This window comes from Rhinoderma darwinii, chromosome 4 (assembly GCF_050947455.1).
Source record: "Rhinoderma darwinii isolate aRhiDar2 chromosome 4, aRhiDar2.hap1, whole genome shotgun sequence".
Taxonomy (NCBI): domain Eukaryota; kingdom Metazoa; phylum Chordata; class Amphibia; order Anura; family Rhinodermatidae; genus Rhinoderma; species Rhinoderma darwinii.
The window spans coordinates 29,793,149-29,809,302 of NC_134690.1; the positions used below are offsets into that span (position 1 = coordinate 29,793,149).

At 45.3% G+C, this 16,154-nt stretch overlaps 1 protein-coding gene across 5 annotated transcripts in view; it reads left to right on the top strand.

Annotated features, from left to right (window-relative positions):
* CD2AP (CD2 associated protein) overlaps positions 1-16,154 on the top strand; it is an 85,841-nt gene that overhangs the window by 25,327 nt on the left and 44,360 nt on the right. For 3 of the 5 annotated variants that reach the window (XR_012883061.1, XM_075860968.1, XM_075860967.1), the window contains exon 2: positions 2,590-2,750. The exons of 1 other annotated variant lie outside the window; for it this stretch is intronic. Coding sequence is in view for 3 of the 4 variants with exons in the window: in XM_075860968.1 (XP_075717083.1) it covers positions 2,590-2,750 (161 nt within the window). In the remaining variant the exon portion in view is untranslated. Of the gene's footprint in view, positions 1-2,589; positions 2,751-9,131; positions 9,193-16,154 lie in introns of those variants that run through there. One more of the 5 variants, XM_075860969.1, reaches the window with a different exon arrangement.

Genomic DNA, 16,154 nt, shown 5'->3' on the forward strand with positions numbered 1-16,154 from the left:
GATGTGCAGATGGCGGTGACAGTAGTCGCCCTCCCTGGGTCTTCATGAGGAAAACATCAATACAGAACTAGTTCACAAAACACAAGGAGTGACCTGGGTAATCTACTCCGGTGCGGCTGACCTGGGGCACATCGGGGCTGGGAGTTTTGCTTGAATCAGAGTTCCCCTTTCTGCGTTTTGTTCTTGGTATGACCCGCGCTGGTGCAGTGTTGTCATTTTTACGTTTTGCTCACTACGTTCCTACCCCTTGACCTACAAATGATGTCATCACCCCTTATTGCAATTCTGTTTAACAATTTTATTTTGTCGGCACTCTGCTTAAAAAAAGGAAATATTCACAATCTGAGAGTCGTGAACCCCGTTGATGCTTAGTATGAAGAGGCCATGATGCTTATTCGGGGGAAGGGGGTTGATTATACGATGGTTGGCTTGTCTCATGAGATTGTGGGTTGAGTCTACTTGAGAGATCGTACCTAGGGTCAGCTTAAGTTTTATACCCTGTAACAAAAAGTTGAAAAAAAAGGAATGTTAGGGCGAGAGAGGAAGTAGCCAGCTTCTTCACCTGCTTGTCTTTCCATATAAATCAATATAGCTGGCAGCCTGGGACATGACGACTTTAAAAGACACAGAATTTGTATCGGACGGATATAGACGCCAAGGTCTACATGGGGTACAGAGGTAGCAGTTACATTTGGGCCCAGCCCCTTTGTCACATAAGAAGACCACAAAATACATAGGACATGGGCGTTGGGGGGCTGTCGCAGATTTTGCAGTGTTTTTATTTTTGGCAAGATGACACACGACCTATCAGCGCTGTTCAGATAGGAGATCATGTGTCCTGAGAGATGGGGAGACCCGGACATTGGCACATTATATACCATTCTGTGGTCAGAGGTCGCGGTAACGCCTCTACGAGGGTCATTGAGGCATTTTCGCAGTGCTTGTGACTCCCCAATAACCAGGCAGCCATCGCCCCTATAAATGTGTCGCTGCTCCTTTTTGAACACTTAGGTCGGGTTCCCATGGGTCGGATACGCTGCGTAAAAATCACGCCGCGTGTCGGACCTGGAACCCGCAGTTCATTCCGTCTGAAAAATCACACCACATTGTGGTGCGGTTTATCAAACGGCATTTCCGCTGCGGAAGAAAGTGCTCATACTTACCACCGCCGTCTTCTCTGCGCATTATCCGGCCTCCTACGATGACGTTGCAGGCCATGTGACGGTCACATGGGATGAAACGTCATCCCAGGAGGCCAGACTGCAGGAAGGGGGAGAGCGTGCTGGGTAAGTGTTTTTATTTATTTATTTATTTAATTTTTCCCAGGGTTGCGTTTTTTGTTTGTGGCGTAATCACCGCTATTACGCCGCAAAAGTCGACAAGCACTTGCCTTTCTGTTGCGTGTTTTGCATCCCCATTGAATTTAATGGGGAAAACCCGCAACAGAAAATCAACAAAAACGCAGCATAAATTGACATGCTGTGGATTTAAATTCCGCACCGCAGGTCAAATTATTAACGTTTATGCTGCGGTTTTTTTTCCGCAGCGTGGGCATGAGATTTACTAAATCTAAGATTTTTGGACATCTTTTTTTTAAAAATCTCATCCACTTTGCTGCTGCTGTAAATGCTGCGGAATTTCCGCACAGAATTCCGTTCCGGAAATTCTGCAGCGTTTACACTGCGTGGGAGCCCGACCTTAGGCCACATGCACACGTTGCATATTTTGCTGGGGAAAATCCGCAGCAATACGCAGGAAATTTGCAGGTAAAATCCGCACCTAATCCCTGTACTGCATCGTGAACATGAGATTTCCTGCAATGTCATTGACTATGCTGGTACTGCGGCATGCAAATACGAGAGGAAAAATGTGCCTTAGGCTACATGCACACGTTGCGGATTTTGCTGCGGAAAATACGCTGCGAAACCGTAACAAACTCACATGGAAAACGCACCTGAAGGTACAGGGATAGAATTCATTACGCGGAATCGCGAGATAAACGGACATGCTGCGTTTTCGGAAATACGCACCGCGGGTCAATTTACGTCCTGAAAATTAGCGCAGTGTGGACGTGAGATTACCTGGATTCTCATAGACTTTGCTGGTACTGTATTACACTTCGGTTTTGCTGCAAAACCGCACATAATGCGCAACGTGTGCATGCGGCCTTAAGGTTCTTTTACACTGGCAGATTGTCCGCCTGTAACGAGCGCCCTGATCGACAATATAGCAAGTTAATTGGCGCTTTTTTTTTAGCTCCATTTACATGGAACGTTTATCGGAACTATATGTGGCCAAATGATCGTCAATTTTCTTATTATTGGAAAATGCGTTTCTGGCCACCAATTATTTTAATGCCCGCAGAAAAGATGCGACAGCCGACAAACAAGCATTTCCTCATCTGTCGGCTGATCGCTGGGCATCTTTACACTGGGAAATGATCGGGAACAAGCGTTCAAATGTGCGTCATCGGCCCGTGTAAAAGGGCATTAAGAGAAAATATGGCTGAAACGCTGACATGACAGAAATGAATACTAATGAAGTACAAATAAACTGATGTGGGAATTCCTTGTCTTTGTGTCTTTCCAGTTGAATACGTTGTGGAATATGACTATGAGGCGGTACACGAGGATGAGCTGACGTTGCGGGTGGGGGACGTCATCAAGAACGTCAAGAAACTGGATGAGGAAGGCTGGATGGAAGGGGAGATCCATGGCAAGCGAGGGGCTTTTCCGGATAACTTTGTTAAGGTAAGCAGAAGACCTTCCATACCCCCAATGTCTGTGGCCATGCTCTGTATAATGGGGGAGATGCATCAGAACAAGTGCAGATTGTCCATGTGCTTTCTTAGGGCGTTATTATCTACTTGGAGCTGGCATAAGGGGCAAACACATACGACAACAAAACGGCCAGCAGATACAGTGCGAATCGTGCTATTCGACTGATAATATAGCGCCTAATGCCACCTTTGAGCGAATGAATGTTCCTATCGTCTATGTAACCGACCGTGCCACATTCAGACTTGATAAACCTCCGGAATTTTGGAGTGACTGACCGGAGGACGCATCCTTCCAGCGGTGAAATGTCATCCAGATGTCTTCACATGCACACTGCTTATTTTCTGGGGTTTCATAATTTTTTTTTTTATTTAATTGACTATGCAAAGCGGTCCTGGTGATCCTGCTGCCTGTATTTAAAGGGGATCTGTCACTAGTTTAGTAATGCCCAATCTCCTATCTAATCTAATAGGCGCTGCCACACTGATAATGCTAATGAAAATGGTGACCTAATACGTTTTATTTTAAAAGTTATGAGCTTTTTTTTCTAAATATACAAATGAGCCTATACTAGACAAGTGTGTGTCACACCAGTGATTGTCCTGAGGTGGAGCCTCCTCCCAGCCTCTGACGTTGTCCTATCAGCATGAAGCTGCTTCACACAGTGTGAGAGACTGAGGCTGGAGGGAAGGGGGAGCACTTCAAATAGCCATATATCGGGCTGTGGACCTCCTAGAACAGCGGTTCTGGTGGCATATGACATTAGCTGTGAAACAACAGGAGATATCACCAGTTGAATACACAGTCGGGAATGGGATCTGTATACTATATGATCACACTGTGTTGCTGGGCAGGGAAGGGGGAGAAGCTGTTTGCTGATTGGACAGCGTCATACAGAAAACATTAGGCTGCCCAGAGTGAAAAGAAAAGAGTCACCTCCTATTTGGTTATTGGAGCCACATCAGCATATTTAGAAAATGCTTAATACTCCAACTAATAAACGTTTTGGTTTTTTTAAAACAAATCACACTGTAGTTATCGGCATCATAAGATTAGTGAGGAGATAGGGAATGATTAAACTAGTGACAGATCCTCGTTAAATGGGTTGTACAGGATTAGATAAACATGCTGCTTTCTTCCATGAATAGCACCACACCTGTTCACAGAATCACTGATTCCACCACAAGTGTCGCAACACTCACCACTTTATTGCGGGTTTAAGCACCCCATTGAATTCAATGGGAAAACCCACAACAGATTCCGCAGCATTAATGGACATGCTGCAGTTGAAGTAACTGCATCGCTGGTCAATTTATGTGCGTTTTTTTTTCGGCTGCATTTTTCCGCAGTGTGGGGACGAGTCTCACCGCAGTGTGTTGAAATCTCACCCACACTTCTGCTACTGTAATACGCTGCGGAAATTCCGCAATGAATCCGTTGTGGAAAATTCGCTGTGTTTATGCCACGTGTATTCTTACCCTAAGGATCGTCCCGTCAGTGCATTACATGGACTGCTAATTGATTTTAAAGAGAACTGTGTAATGCTTATTTTCCCCTATGGTGGCGCTGCAGGGTAATTGAACACTTAGTGACCGGTTCCCCCACATGTTCCAGCTGATCACTGTGTTCCAGCAGCTGGAAACTCTGTGATCAGTGTTTTATCTGGAGACCCCTCTAACAGAAGGGGATTTTGCAAAGCGGATGGACACCCCCTTTAAAGGAACAGTATCACAAATTTTTTTTTTTTTTACATCCGTTTGGTTTTAGTGTTCTATTAAAAACTTTTATCTTTATTTGTGTGTTTTTGTTTTATTTTTTTTTATTTTTACTTTTTCTTCCCTATGGGGGCTGCCATTTTTTTTTTTTTCCATTTCTGTATGTGTCGATTAACGACACATACAGACATGGAATACGGCAGCCCCAGTCCCATAGTGAATGCGAACGGGGCCCGTTCCATCCACTATGCTGTACGCCGTCTGTGTGGGAACTGCGCATGCGCCACTCCCACACAGTCCAAGTTGAACTGTGCGCCATCCGGCGCCATTTTCCTGTAGACCGGAAGTCGCGGCTTCCGGACTTGTGCACATGGAGCAGCGGCAGCAGACGGAGCGGATGGACCGGAGGGAGCGGCGGCGGCAGGAGCAGGTAAGTGATTTCTATGTATGTTCGTGTTTCAGTGTGTGTGTTTACTAGTGTATGTAAACCTTCTACACTGTGTGTTAGCTCAAAAAATGGCGACACACAGTGTAGGAGGTTAGACCGTTCAAACCCCTCGTTTCTCCCGGCACTAGCCAGGATAAAGGAGGGGGGGATTCTGAGAGCTCACTAGAGCGAGTGAGTTTTCCCAAATTTTGCAGCATAAAGCAATGTGGTTGCTTTACCACATGCAATGCTGCAATTTTGGGAATTGCTCCATCTAGTGACCAGCACTGGGAAGTGTTATAAATTAGAATCTAATTTATAATATTTCCTGACTAGTGGAAAAAAAGTAAAAAATTAGAACAATGTTTAATCATTTTTACACTAACTGTTCAATTTAAAAAAAACTCGCAACACATTCCCTTTAAGGCACACCAGCCATGGAATAAAGAGTAGTGGATTAAAGGGGGTTACACATCTTCCGACTCCTAAGAATAGGTTCCTACAGGCTCACAATATTAGGATAAACTTTATAATGTCCTTTTAAAAATGTGGCTGTGCCGCCAGCCCCTCCGATTCTCAGCTTGGTGACCAGAAGTAGCGACGGGCGATCCAAGTGAATTATGGTAATGATATTTTTTTCCACTACTAGCCCCCCCCCAGCTTCTAAACCACCCTCATTATATCAGATCTCCTGTTGCACTAAAGTGAAGCTTCTCCTTTCTAAATGACATGTCATAGCTGAAGGCTATGAACATGTCCTATTTCAGGCCATAATTACGGCACGGGCAGGCCCATAGAAGTCTATGGAGCTCCCGCAATTACGGGTGGCTACATGTGTGCACCCGTAATTACTGGAGTGTTGCTAGGCGACGTCAAGGGATAGTCACTGTCCAGGGTGCTGAGAGAGTTAAACGATCAGTGCGGGACAGAGAGAAGGGGCTTCACTGATCAGCAGTAACTCTCTCAGCACCCTGGACAGCGAAAGGGCTGCCCCTTCTCTCTATCCAGCACTGATAGAGAGACGGGGCTGCCAATTTAGTGCAGAGAAAACGGGTCCGTAAATACGGGTGACAAAGGACCCGTATTTACGCCAGGAAAAAAATATGTTTGTGTGCATGGGGCCTTACTAGATGTTTGCAGCTTTCTACTCCCGCCCTGCCGCAGAACAGACATTGTAATAAACTCTGTATAAAATTTAAAATTTTGAGCTATATAGCAGAAGAGAGAGCAGGGACTAGGCATTTCTTTGAAGCCCGGGTGACTGTGACAAAATGCATACTCCATAGCTGCTAAAAATAGCCACTGTATCTTGCCTTTTACATGCAACAATTACGAATGAAAGAAGAGGTCTGAAGCATGACTGGCTGACAAAAGAAGAATAACATCACACAGAATGCTAGAACAGGGGAAGCTTCACACTCCACACGGTCTTCTCTTTTATCAAAGTGATTGATGAATACTCGTGCGCACTGTGGCACCTCTATTGCTGTTCATAGATGGGCGGCTTCGCACAAATCATGAGCATAAAGTATAATGTATTACCAAATTTGCCTTTGATTGCTGACATTACTTCTACATGCGATGTGATTTCTTTCCTTCTGTAGTTTATGAATCTTCCCATTGTCTATTATATAATGCCTGAGGTGCCATTGATGGACTGTGCAGACTGCAGTGCCAGAGCTCTTGTTATCTCATCGTTGACCTCGTTGTACTGTATATGGACGTATGAGGGAGCAGGGTTAATGCCTGGTGGTCTAGGGTAGTTGTAAATGTCTGCATCCCTGGTGGTCTAGTGTAGGGACTAATGCGTGCATGCCTGGTGGTCTAGGGTAGTAATTTAATGCCCCCATCCCTGGTGGTCTAGAGTATGGGTCAATACCTGCATTCCTGGTGGTCTAGGGTAGGGGTTAATACCTGCATGCCTGGTGGTCTAGGGTAGTCGTTACTGCTAGCATCCCTGGTGGTCTAGAGTAGGGGTCAATGTCTGAATCCCTGGTGGTCTAGGGTAGTTGTTACTGTTAGCATCCCTGGTGGTCTAGGGTAGGGGTCAATACCTGCATCCCTGGTGGTCTAGGGTAGGGGTTAATACCTGCATCCCTGGTGGTCTAGGGTAGTTGTTACGGCTAGCATCCCTGGTGGTCTAGGGTAGGGGTCAATACCTGCATCCCTGGTGGTCTAGGGTAGGGGTTAATACCTGCATCCCTGGTGGTCTAGGGTAGTTGTTACTGCTAGCATCCCTGGTGGTCTAGGGTAGGGGTCAATACCTGCATGCCTGGTGGTCTAGGGTAGTCGTTACTGCTAGCATCCCTGGTGGTCTAGAGTAGGGGGTCAATGTCTGAATCCCTGGTGGTCTAGTGTAGTTGTTAATTCTAGCATCCCTGGTGGTCTAGGGTAGGGGTTAATATCTGCCTTTCTTGTGGAAGTGAGATATGCTCATCTTGTTCAGACTGTAATACTCTATTCCCGCTTTCTGATCCCTTTGGGGGGGGGGGCACTCTCAAATATGTCTTTTTTAATCGAAATAAGGATCGGATATAGACACAATACATTCACAATACATGCATAAGAAAATGTTTACAGTGTGTACTGATATCTGATCCTGTTTTTGAATGAAAAGACGGACAGGAGAGTGGATTTCCCCAATGTGATGAAAAGGGGCCCTATAATCGGGCAGAGCGCTTTTGAAGGAAACCGTGTGATGTTGTGCTGACGGCCTCTTATGTGGTGAAATTGTGTTGGTAAGCTGCAGGTTTGCAGAAATGTACAGGACAGAGCCTGGTCTCCGCAGGAAGAGCTCTGCATTGTTGGAATAGTTTATCAGATAAGAAATATGGGAACATTCCTGTTAGTTCCTGGCGGGGGAGGCCGTCTGCTCCTATTAGATCACCTGTATCTTCCTATAGACCACACACTGTCTATATACAACATGCCACTCTGGTCCAGGCACTGAGGAGCAGGCACGCCCTGTATAGGGCGACTCCAAGTCATATGCAGGCGACACTGGGCACATCCCGGGATGGTGGCAGTCTGGGTGAAGTACATCACAAACTTGAGTTTCACATTGTAATTATTAATTTGCCCAATTCCAGCCTGAATATGAACAGGTCGCTGTCTATCAATGCGGCACGGGTCAGCCAGGGACACATCCACTTCTCCAAACTCTTGTGATAGTTCCACTGTATTGTCTAATGGGAGCCTGAGAATCAAATTTCCCCTCCAATTCATGTTGTTTCTCTGCCCCCATGCTTTATACTGCAGCTTTTCTGTTCTTTTCATAAACATGTCTGTAGTAATGATGACAATCAGGCAGGGTTAATAGAACGGCCCTTATTTCTGTTGTAGAAGTTCCCAGTTGTGAAGTTGGTAGAGTTTTTTATTTTTTTATACTTTTTTTATTTTCTTTTTATGTGTTTTCTGTTTTTGCAAAAAAACAAATGTTCTGCGACTTTATAATAGACTTTGTATTTCAAGTCTTTACCATTTTTAAGATCTGTGCTTGCTGTCAATAAATGGCAATTTTTGTTTACATCCAGTGGCAGAAAACCTGTACAGACTCATTACTTCTAACAGCACAGAGTTTGTTGCAATCGTATCCAGTCTAGACAATTCTCTGTGAGCTGAACCGTCTTGACTCCAGGCTGATACTTTGTTACAATGTGTCAGTGCTGGTAAAATGTATCCGCACAGGAGAGCGATTTGCGCTACTGATGTATATGGCTCGTTGAGGACCGTCTAGACTGGATACATTTGTAACAAACTCTCAGCTCTGACATTTATTTAACTTCTGGATATGAACAAAAATGTTTCTATTCACTGACAGTAAAAAAAACAAAAACTTGAACATTTAAACTCCAAGTATATGATAAAGTTTCTGAACTTTTCAATTCATCTTGGTCTGCAACGTGTGTGTCGCCAGCCATTGTAGAACTACAACTCTCAGAATAGATTGCCTGAACGGTGCATGCTGGGAGTTGTAGTGTGTGTTGTGGAGCTTCTGCAGTAGTGATCACTACTATGTGTTTCTGTCCGTGCAGGTGAGTGACTCCACCTGTAGACAAGTCCTGTCATGCAGTCCACTCCTCCCACAGGCAGCGCTCCCTGCAGGGTGTGGACAGGCAGACCTGTCTCCGGGCCCGCTGAGAGCTGCGGCTGCTGCTGCTCCTCGTTACATTCTCGGGGATATGTAAATGACACAGGACAATGGTGGTTAATGTGCTTTATGGGATTATCCGGCGGGAAGTGACACACACTCGGAACAATGCCTAATTTAACGGTAAGCTGCGGCGTCCTGTATACATTACTATCGTCCTGTATAGTTTTAGCGGTTTCTGATTGGTTAGCCTTTTTGTTATGGTCATTTGGGGGTCACCGAAATGCAAACTAAATCACATCAGTAGTCTAATAATATGGATTAGTGTAAAACACATGTACACCGATGTAGCAGAGCTAAAGGTGGTGGTTTGTCTTTTTTTTTATTTTATTTAAAGGGGTTGTGCAAAATGGACAAACCCTTTTAACTCATTGATCACAATGCAAATCACAAGGTGGGGGGGGAGTAGTCCAGCTGCTTGGACCCCACAAGATCAGCTGTGAGAACCTGGCATCCAATGCTGACGTTGCTTCAGGGGAAAGGAAGCGTAAATACTGCGTTCTATTACTATTCGGGTGTGTTCACACACACAATCAAAAACTGCTGAACATTACAGAGCTGTTTTTAGAGAAAACGGCCTCTGATTTTCAGCCGTTTTTGAAGCTAAAAAATGTTTTTTTGAGCCACTTTTGGATCTGTTTTTCCATTTACACAATGAAGAAACGCTCCAAAAGTGGCTCAAGAAGTGACATGCTCCTTTTTACGCAGCATTTTTTTAAAAAACGGCGGCGTAATAAAATGCCCCGTCTGAACGAAACTCCGTTTTTCCCCACTGATTTTAATGGGCAGATGTTTGTAGGCGTTCAGCTACTGTTTTTCAGGTTGTACTTTCGTTACATTGGGTGCGGTGGATCCTCCAGCTGCTTTTTACAGTGGCTCTCCCCTTATTTATAAAGGGGGTGGGGGTCGTGATTGGGGGAGCCCCTCCTTATATTTACTCGTTATGCCACGACGAGGTTGCCTGGACTGGACTTTCACTTCAATGCAGTAATAAAAACGACATTGTGATGTCATCATGGGTTGTGCTGAATGACAAACTCAGCACTGCTACATCTCTCAATATGCTGCATTAGAATAAATCTCATAATCTCATGTTTTCGGTTATCTCAAGCGTTCGTTTCAAAGGTTCTGTGGCTTAAAAATAGTTGTGCAAGAGACGTGGGGCGGCGCTAAAGTCTTATTTCTATGTGTAGCCCCAGCCTTAAAGGGGACATGCCCCAATATTTTCTGGAAGTTCATATTTTTTTTGTCAAAAGATCCCAGCAGTGGTGTCTCGAGTTTTCAGGTTGTTTTTTTAAGGAGCGGACAGGTTGTGGGCTGCCTTTTGCATTGTTAGTCTCTGTTAAACCTGCATTGGCGGAAGACTTGACGCATTCCGCCGAGGTGTCTATGGTTTTGATGGGGAAAAAAAGCGTTGCATATATATTTTACTTGTCAAATTAGAGTAAACTGCGACGGAGGCTCCGAACATGACCTCCAACGCAGGTGTGAACATAGCCTTTGTTTTTTAAATGAATTTGCTGGGCAATGGATAGCCCGTGATGGGACTGGCAGAGTAAACCCTTCCAGCTGCCACTCTGTAGATATACGTCCCAGCCGCTGATGCCCGGTGCAGCCAGGGCGTATCTAACTTTAATAACCGATCACGCTGTAAAAACATTTCTCAATGTGAACACTGTTCTGTTTTTAGTACGGGGACCCGAATGCACAAAGCTTCTTTCCTGCACTTTGGACTATTGCCATGGAAACCCGTGACCGCACGAAGATGTCACCGGCTTCCAACTGTGACATGGAGGAGAGGAGCATGCTGGGAGGACGTGATCTGTGTCCTCCCAGCATTCCTCTGTATGCAAATCCATGTTAATTGAGATTATATACAGAAGGGTGCGGGGAGGAAACGGATCATGTCCTCCCAGCTTAGGCCGTGTTTACACTATGTCTGCAGTGTACGAGGCCTATGTCTGGAGGACTCCTGTCATATTTGAGTTAGTACAGCAAAAACGTGAGGGGATGGCGGCGCTCCTCCGAGACTCTTATGAGGTGGTGAAGTGTAGATAGCCGGCTGCCACCCACTGCAGTCCCTTGGTGCTAAATCCTTAGTACCTGGGACAAGGTGAGAGTCAGAAGGTGAAGAGAAAAAAAATGCAGTGTAATTACGGGTATCGGCGCCAGGCTGAAGAGGAACGGAGTCAAGTGCATAAGATCTAGGAGATCTTTTATTGAGAAGACGACGCGTTTCTGGACCGGACTGGTCCCTTCGTCAGGTCAGTAACGGATACTGGCCTGACGAAGGGACCAGTCCGGTCCAGAAACATGTCGTCTTTTAGGCACTTTTAGGCTTCGTTCACGTCAGGGTTCCGTCGGAGCTTCCCGTCAGAACGTGATGGTGATGCAAACTGAAACCTATGGTTTCCGTTTGTTTCAGTCAGGGCTCCGTTCTGACGGGAAGCTCCGACGGAACGCCAGAACGGGACCTTGCCGCAGATGTGAACGAAGCCTTAGATACGCGTTTTGCACCCTTGTAGTAATGTGTCCAGATCATACAAAATATGTTACCCCCAAATCCACACAGAAGAAAAGTAGTGACTTAATTATTTAACACCTGATGTACACCGGTCCTTCGCCACCATTTACAGATCCTGTATAATACTGAACGGTGGGGGACACGCTGGAATAAATATGGGGTCCTTTGTTCTTGGGCGTTATAGCAACTATGTATGTTGTGCAAAGTACACATAATTGGTATTGTCCTACACCTAAGAGGATTATATTGCGCTATAAAGTCTAGTTTTTTTTGGGCTTAAGTAATTCATTTAAATTCTAAAAAAAGGGGGGGGGGAGTGTTCTTTTATTTCCAAATTTTAGCTATTTTTACCCAATATAAAAAATAAAAAAAAAGAACAGATACCGGCTTTGTTTTGGTTCCTCATTAAAGTGTTGTGCCCCTTTGTTGTGCGGTTGAGGTCTTTGCACCCGGACCCCACTGATCAAAACTTCTGACAAATGTTTTATGAAATAACCGTAAGGGTCAATGCACACAATGCGCATTCCATGCGGTAAAACCGCAGCAGCACCAGCATGAACCATGACATTCCAAGGAAACTCCTGTAGACGCTGCAGTATTTTTTGGGACGTAAATTTGACCCGCGGTGCGTATTCTCGAAACCGTGGCATGTCCATTTATTCCGCATGCAAATGATATCCCTGTAGTTCTACGCAGCAAAACCCGCAACATGAAAACGCTGCGATTTACGCGGTTTTGCTGCATATTTTCCGCAGCAAAATACGCAACGTGTGCATGTAGCCCTACTCGTTAATGGGATTCTGTGGGGACCAAAAATGATTAGCAGTGTAGTCACTGCAGAATGTGAGCACAATCACTAATATACGATTCTTTGTAATGTGACCGGCCCCGCTGTACTTTATGTAATCGATGCGCTACTGCTTGTACATAAGGTCACATGACGGAGAGTCGTAGCGTCATCACAGAAGACTAATGTAGATCAGCGAGTGTACTGCAGTTGCATTTTTGGTCCCCACATAACCCCTTTAATGCCCCACCTGTGCTGCAAAGAAAGAAAAAAGAAACACTCAAAGTATAAAACACAAAACATATTCACCTTTTTGACATGTGTCATTCCGGAAGATGAATTTGCTGTGGACCTTCTGGCATCTGAAGACCGTGGTCCGGGAAGGTTTAACAGGGCAGCAGAGTTGAGGATGCCATTGTTAGGCCGGGGCTACACTAGAACTTTGATCGTGCAACAAAAAAATGGTTGCAATTTGTCCATGACTTGCTGTCTCATAACTATTTTAGAAGGATGTTGCCGTAGTCCAGGCGGGAGGAGATGACGACATGAACAAGCATTTTTGTTGAGGAAAGAGGCGCTATTAACTGTAAGGGTCAGTTCAGACGTTGCGTAAATACTGCAGTTTTTCCGCAACTGAATTTGTTTCGGAAAGTCCGCCGCAAATAGTGTCTCATCCACACGCTGCATAAATACTGAGCGGAAAAAACACTCAGAAATGGAAGTGCGGTGTGGAGTTTTATTCCGCAGCATGTCTCTTGTATTTGCTTAAACGCTACTTACTTGTTGCAGGTTTTCCCCATTGAATTCAATGGGGAGGTAAATCCCGCAACATATAGCAGTTGTTGCATTTTTTGCGGCGGGTTCCCAGCAATTCCTCCCTCCAAGCTGTAGCGGCAGTCACATGGGATGACACAGCCTAGATGACGTCAGAGGGGCGGCCTCCTGGGATGGCGCTACTTTCCATGTGAAACGTCATCCCAGGAGGACGGCCTGCTAGCAGGCCGGCAAGTACTGCAGTTTTACGCCGCAGAGATTCCGGGCATCACAGTTTTTCATGCTGTTTTTTGCCTGGAATTCCCTGTGGCGCACTGGGCGGATACGCTGCGTGCCCTGCGTAGCATATCCGCCCCGTCTGAACTTCGCCTATGGTCCTGGTATGGGGGTTCAATTAGATGGGAGGTAAGATGATAAATAGAACATTATAAAAAGCGTAGAATTCTCTTGTCTGTAGACTTTTAATACTCTGTCCTTTTCATATCTGTACCTGGGTCTCCTAAATGAGTGACCACTAATGGCAGCCATTACACTTCCTTAGTGGCCCCGTTTCTTCACTATAGTTTGTGCTTTCTTTTTATGTATTTAGTAAGATCGGGATGGGGAGTAGTTACAAGTCACTCTGGAGATCCTGTCCTGTCCTGCATTACACAGACAACCCATTAAAATGGAAGGCTGCTGTGTAATGCTTCATTTCCCCTGTGGTGGCGCTGCAGGGAAATTGAACTTTCACTGCCAAGTTTCTCCACAGATTGCAGCTGATCCCTGGAGGTCTCAGCAGGGGGACACTTTGTGATCAGCTTATTGTTCAAACGCGGAGAACCCCTTTAATCTCTACAGTTTTTTTTTTTATCCGTATCGGTCCTGCATTCTCTGCTAATTAGTTTGTTATATCTACGACTTCATTTTCAAATGTTTAAAATGGTTTATTGCTGCTGTGTTGTATCTATTCATGCTGCCCAAATACCTTGTTCAGTAAATTTCCTTAAGGCCCTTTTACACGGACAATGATCGGACAAACTATCATTCATATAATCACTCGTGCCCGATCGTTGCCCTGTGTAAACAGGGCAACGATCAGCCGATCGGGAAAACTCTCGTTCATCGGCTGATTGTATTGTTTATGCAGCAGAAAATATTCTGGTTGTCGGCAGAACATCTACCTGATGGAGATGTATGGGGATGAGCGATCGTAGTAACAATCGCTCACCTCCATACATTACTGATCATAGCTCCTTGTGTCTCATTGATCGGCGCTCGTCTTTGGTACGAATTGGCTGGTGTAAAAGGACCATTAGTGTCCGGATGCTGCAGCCGCTCTGGTTTGTTTACCTCGGCCACCTCTGTTCCACAGCCATTTGCTATTCTCCTCCCAGACTACACGTCCCTGCAGCACGGTGTAGGGTATCTTCTAGTAAAACTAGTGAATGCCAGAATTAAGCAATAATTACGCCTTAACGAACTTCATTAATAATACACAACAGCTGAGAATCTGAAATTCTGATGAGTGAATGTGTCGTCTCTGCCAGGATGTGCTCCTGCTATAATGTCGTCACAATCCTACACTTCTGTATTGGTGGATCTGCAGATCCATAGAGATCAATGTAAAACTGCTAATTCACTTTACATGATTGTCAGCCGGACATTCGCGACTGCGTTTTAAATCTGGAGAGGGAAATAAGACTTATATAAGGCTTCTCTTCTGCGGGAACAAAGGATCGGGCTTGTTAAAATCCAACATGCCCATCTATCCACGGAGTGGAACCAGAGTCGGGACACCCCCTTGCACATTACTCAGCTGGTCATGCCAGGTTCAGCCAACTTTTAGCTAATGTGTGTGGGCACCTTAAAGGGAAAGTGTCATCAGAAAATGACCTACTGTTTTAGGCCTCATGCACACGACCGTAAAAACACCCGTTATTACGGGTCGTAATTACGACCCGTAATAACGGGCTCATAGACTTCTATTGGCCACGGATACCTTCCCGTTTTCTTACGGGAAGGTGCCCGTGCTGTTGAAAAAGATAGAACATGTCCTATTTCAGGCCGTAATAACGGCACGGGCAGAAGTCTATGGAGCTCTCGTAATGACGGGTGGCTACATGTGTGCACCCGTCATTATGGCAGCGTTGCTAGGCGACGTCCGTAAATAGTCACTGTCCAGGGTGCTGAAAGAGTTAACTGATCGGCAGTAACTCTTTCAGCACCCTGGACAGTGAATTCCGATCAGAATATACAGCAACCTGTAAAAAAATAAAAATAAGACGTTCATACTTACCGAGAACTTTCTGCTTCCTCCAGTCCGGTCTCCCGGCCGTTGCCTTGGTGACGCGTCCCTCTCGACATCCGGCCCGACATTCCTGGATGACGTTTCAGGCCATGTGATCGCTGCAGCCAATCACAGGTCAATCACAGGCTGCAGCGGTCACATGGACTGCCGCGTCCTCCAGGGAGGTCGGGGCTGGATGTGAAGAGAGGGACGTGTCACCAAGGCAACGGCCGGGTAAGTATGAATTTCTTTAACTTTTATTACAGAAAGGGCTGTCCCTTCTCTCTATCCTGCACTGATAGAGAGAAGGGGCTGCCGATTAGTGCAGTGTAATTTTGCAGCCAAAAACGTGCCCGTAAATACGTGTGACACCGGACCCGTATTTACGCCAGTATTTACGGGTGGGAAAAAATACGGTCGTGTGCATGAGGCCGAAACCAAGTTTTTCTGTTTAAATTGTTGGTGGTTTTTCTTGTTTTTTTTTTTCTATGTTCTTAATGAACTTTTCCTTCCTGTTTTCTTGTGTGCTGTATATTTGCAGTCACAGACGTTCTTGCACCTGTCTAAACGTTTTCTTTCATTTTGTTGGAATTTGCTGTTCAAACTTTTGTGTTTTATGTGATCCATATATGTGGGGTTAGTGATTGTCTGTCTCCATTTTTTTGGATCTTGCACTCCTCCCATTCTGCCCTGGGTCATTTTAATTTGTTTAATGCTGGTTCCTACCATCC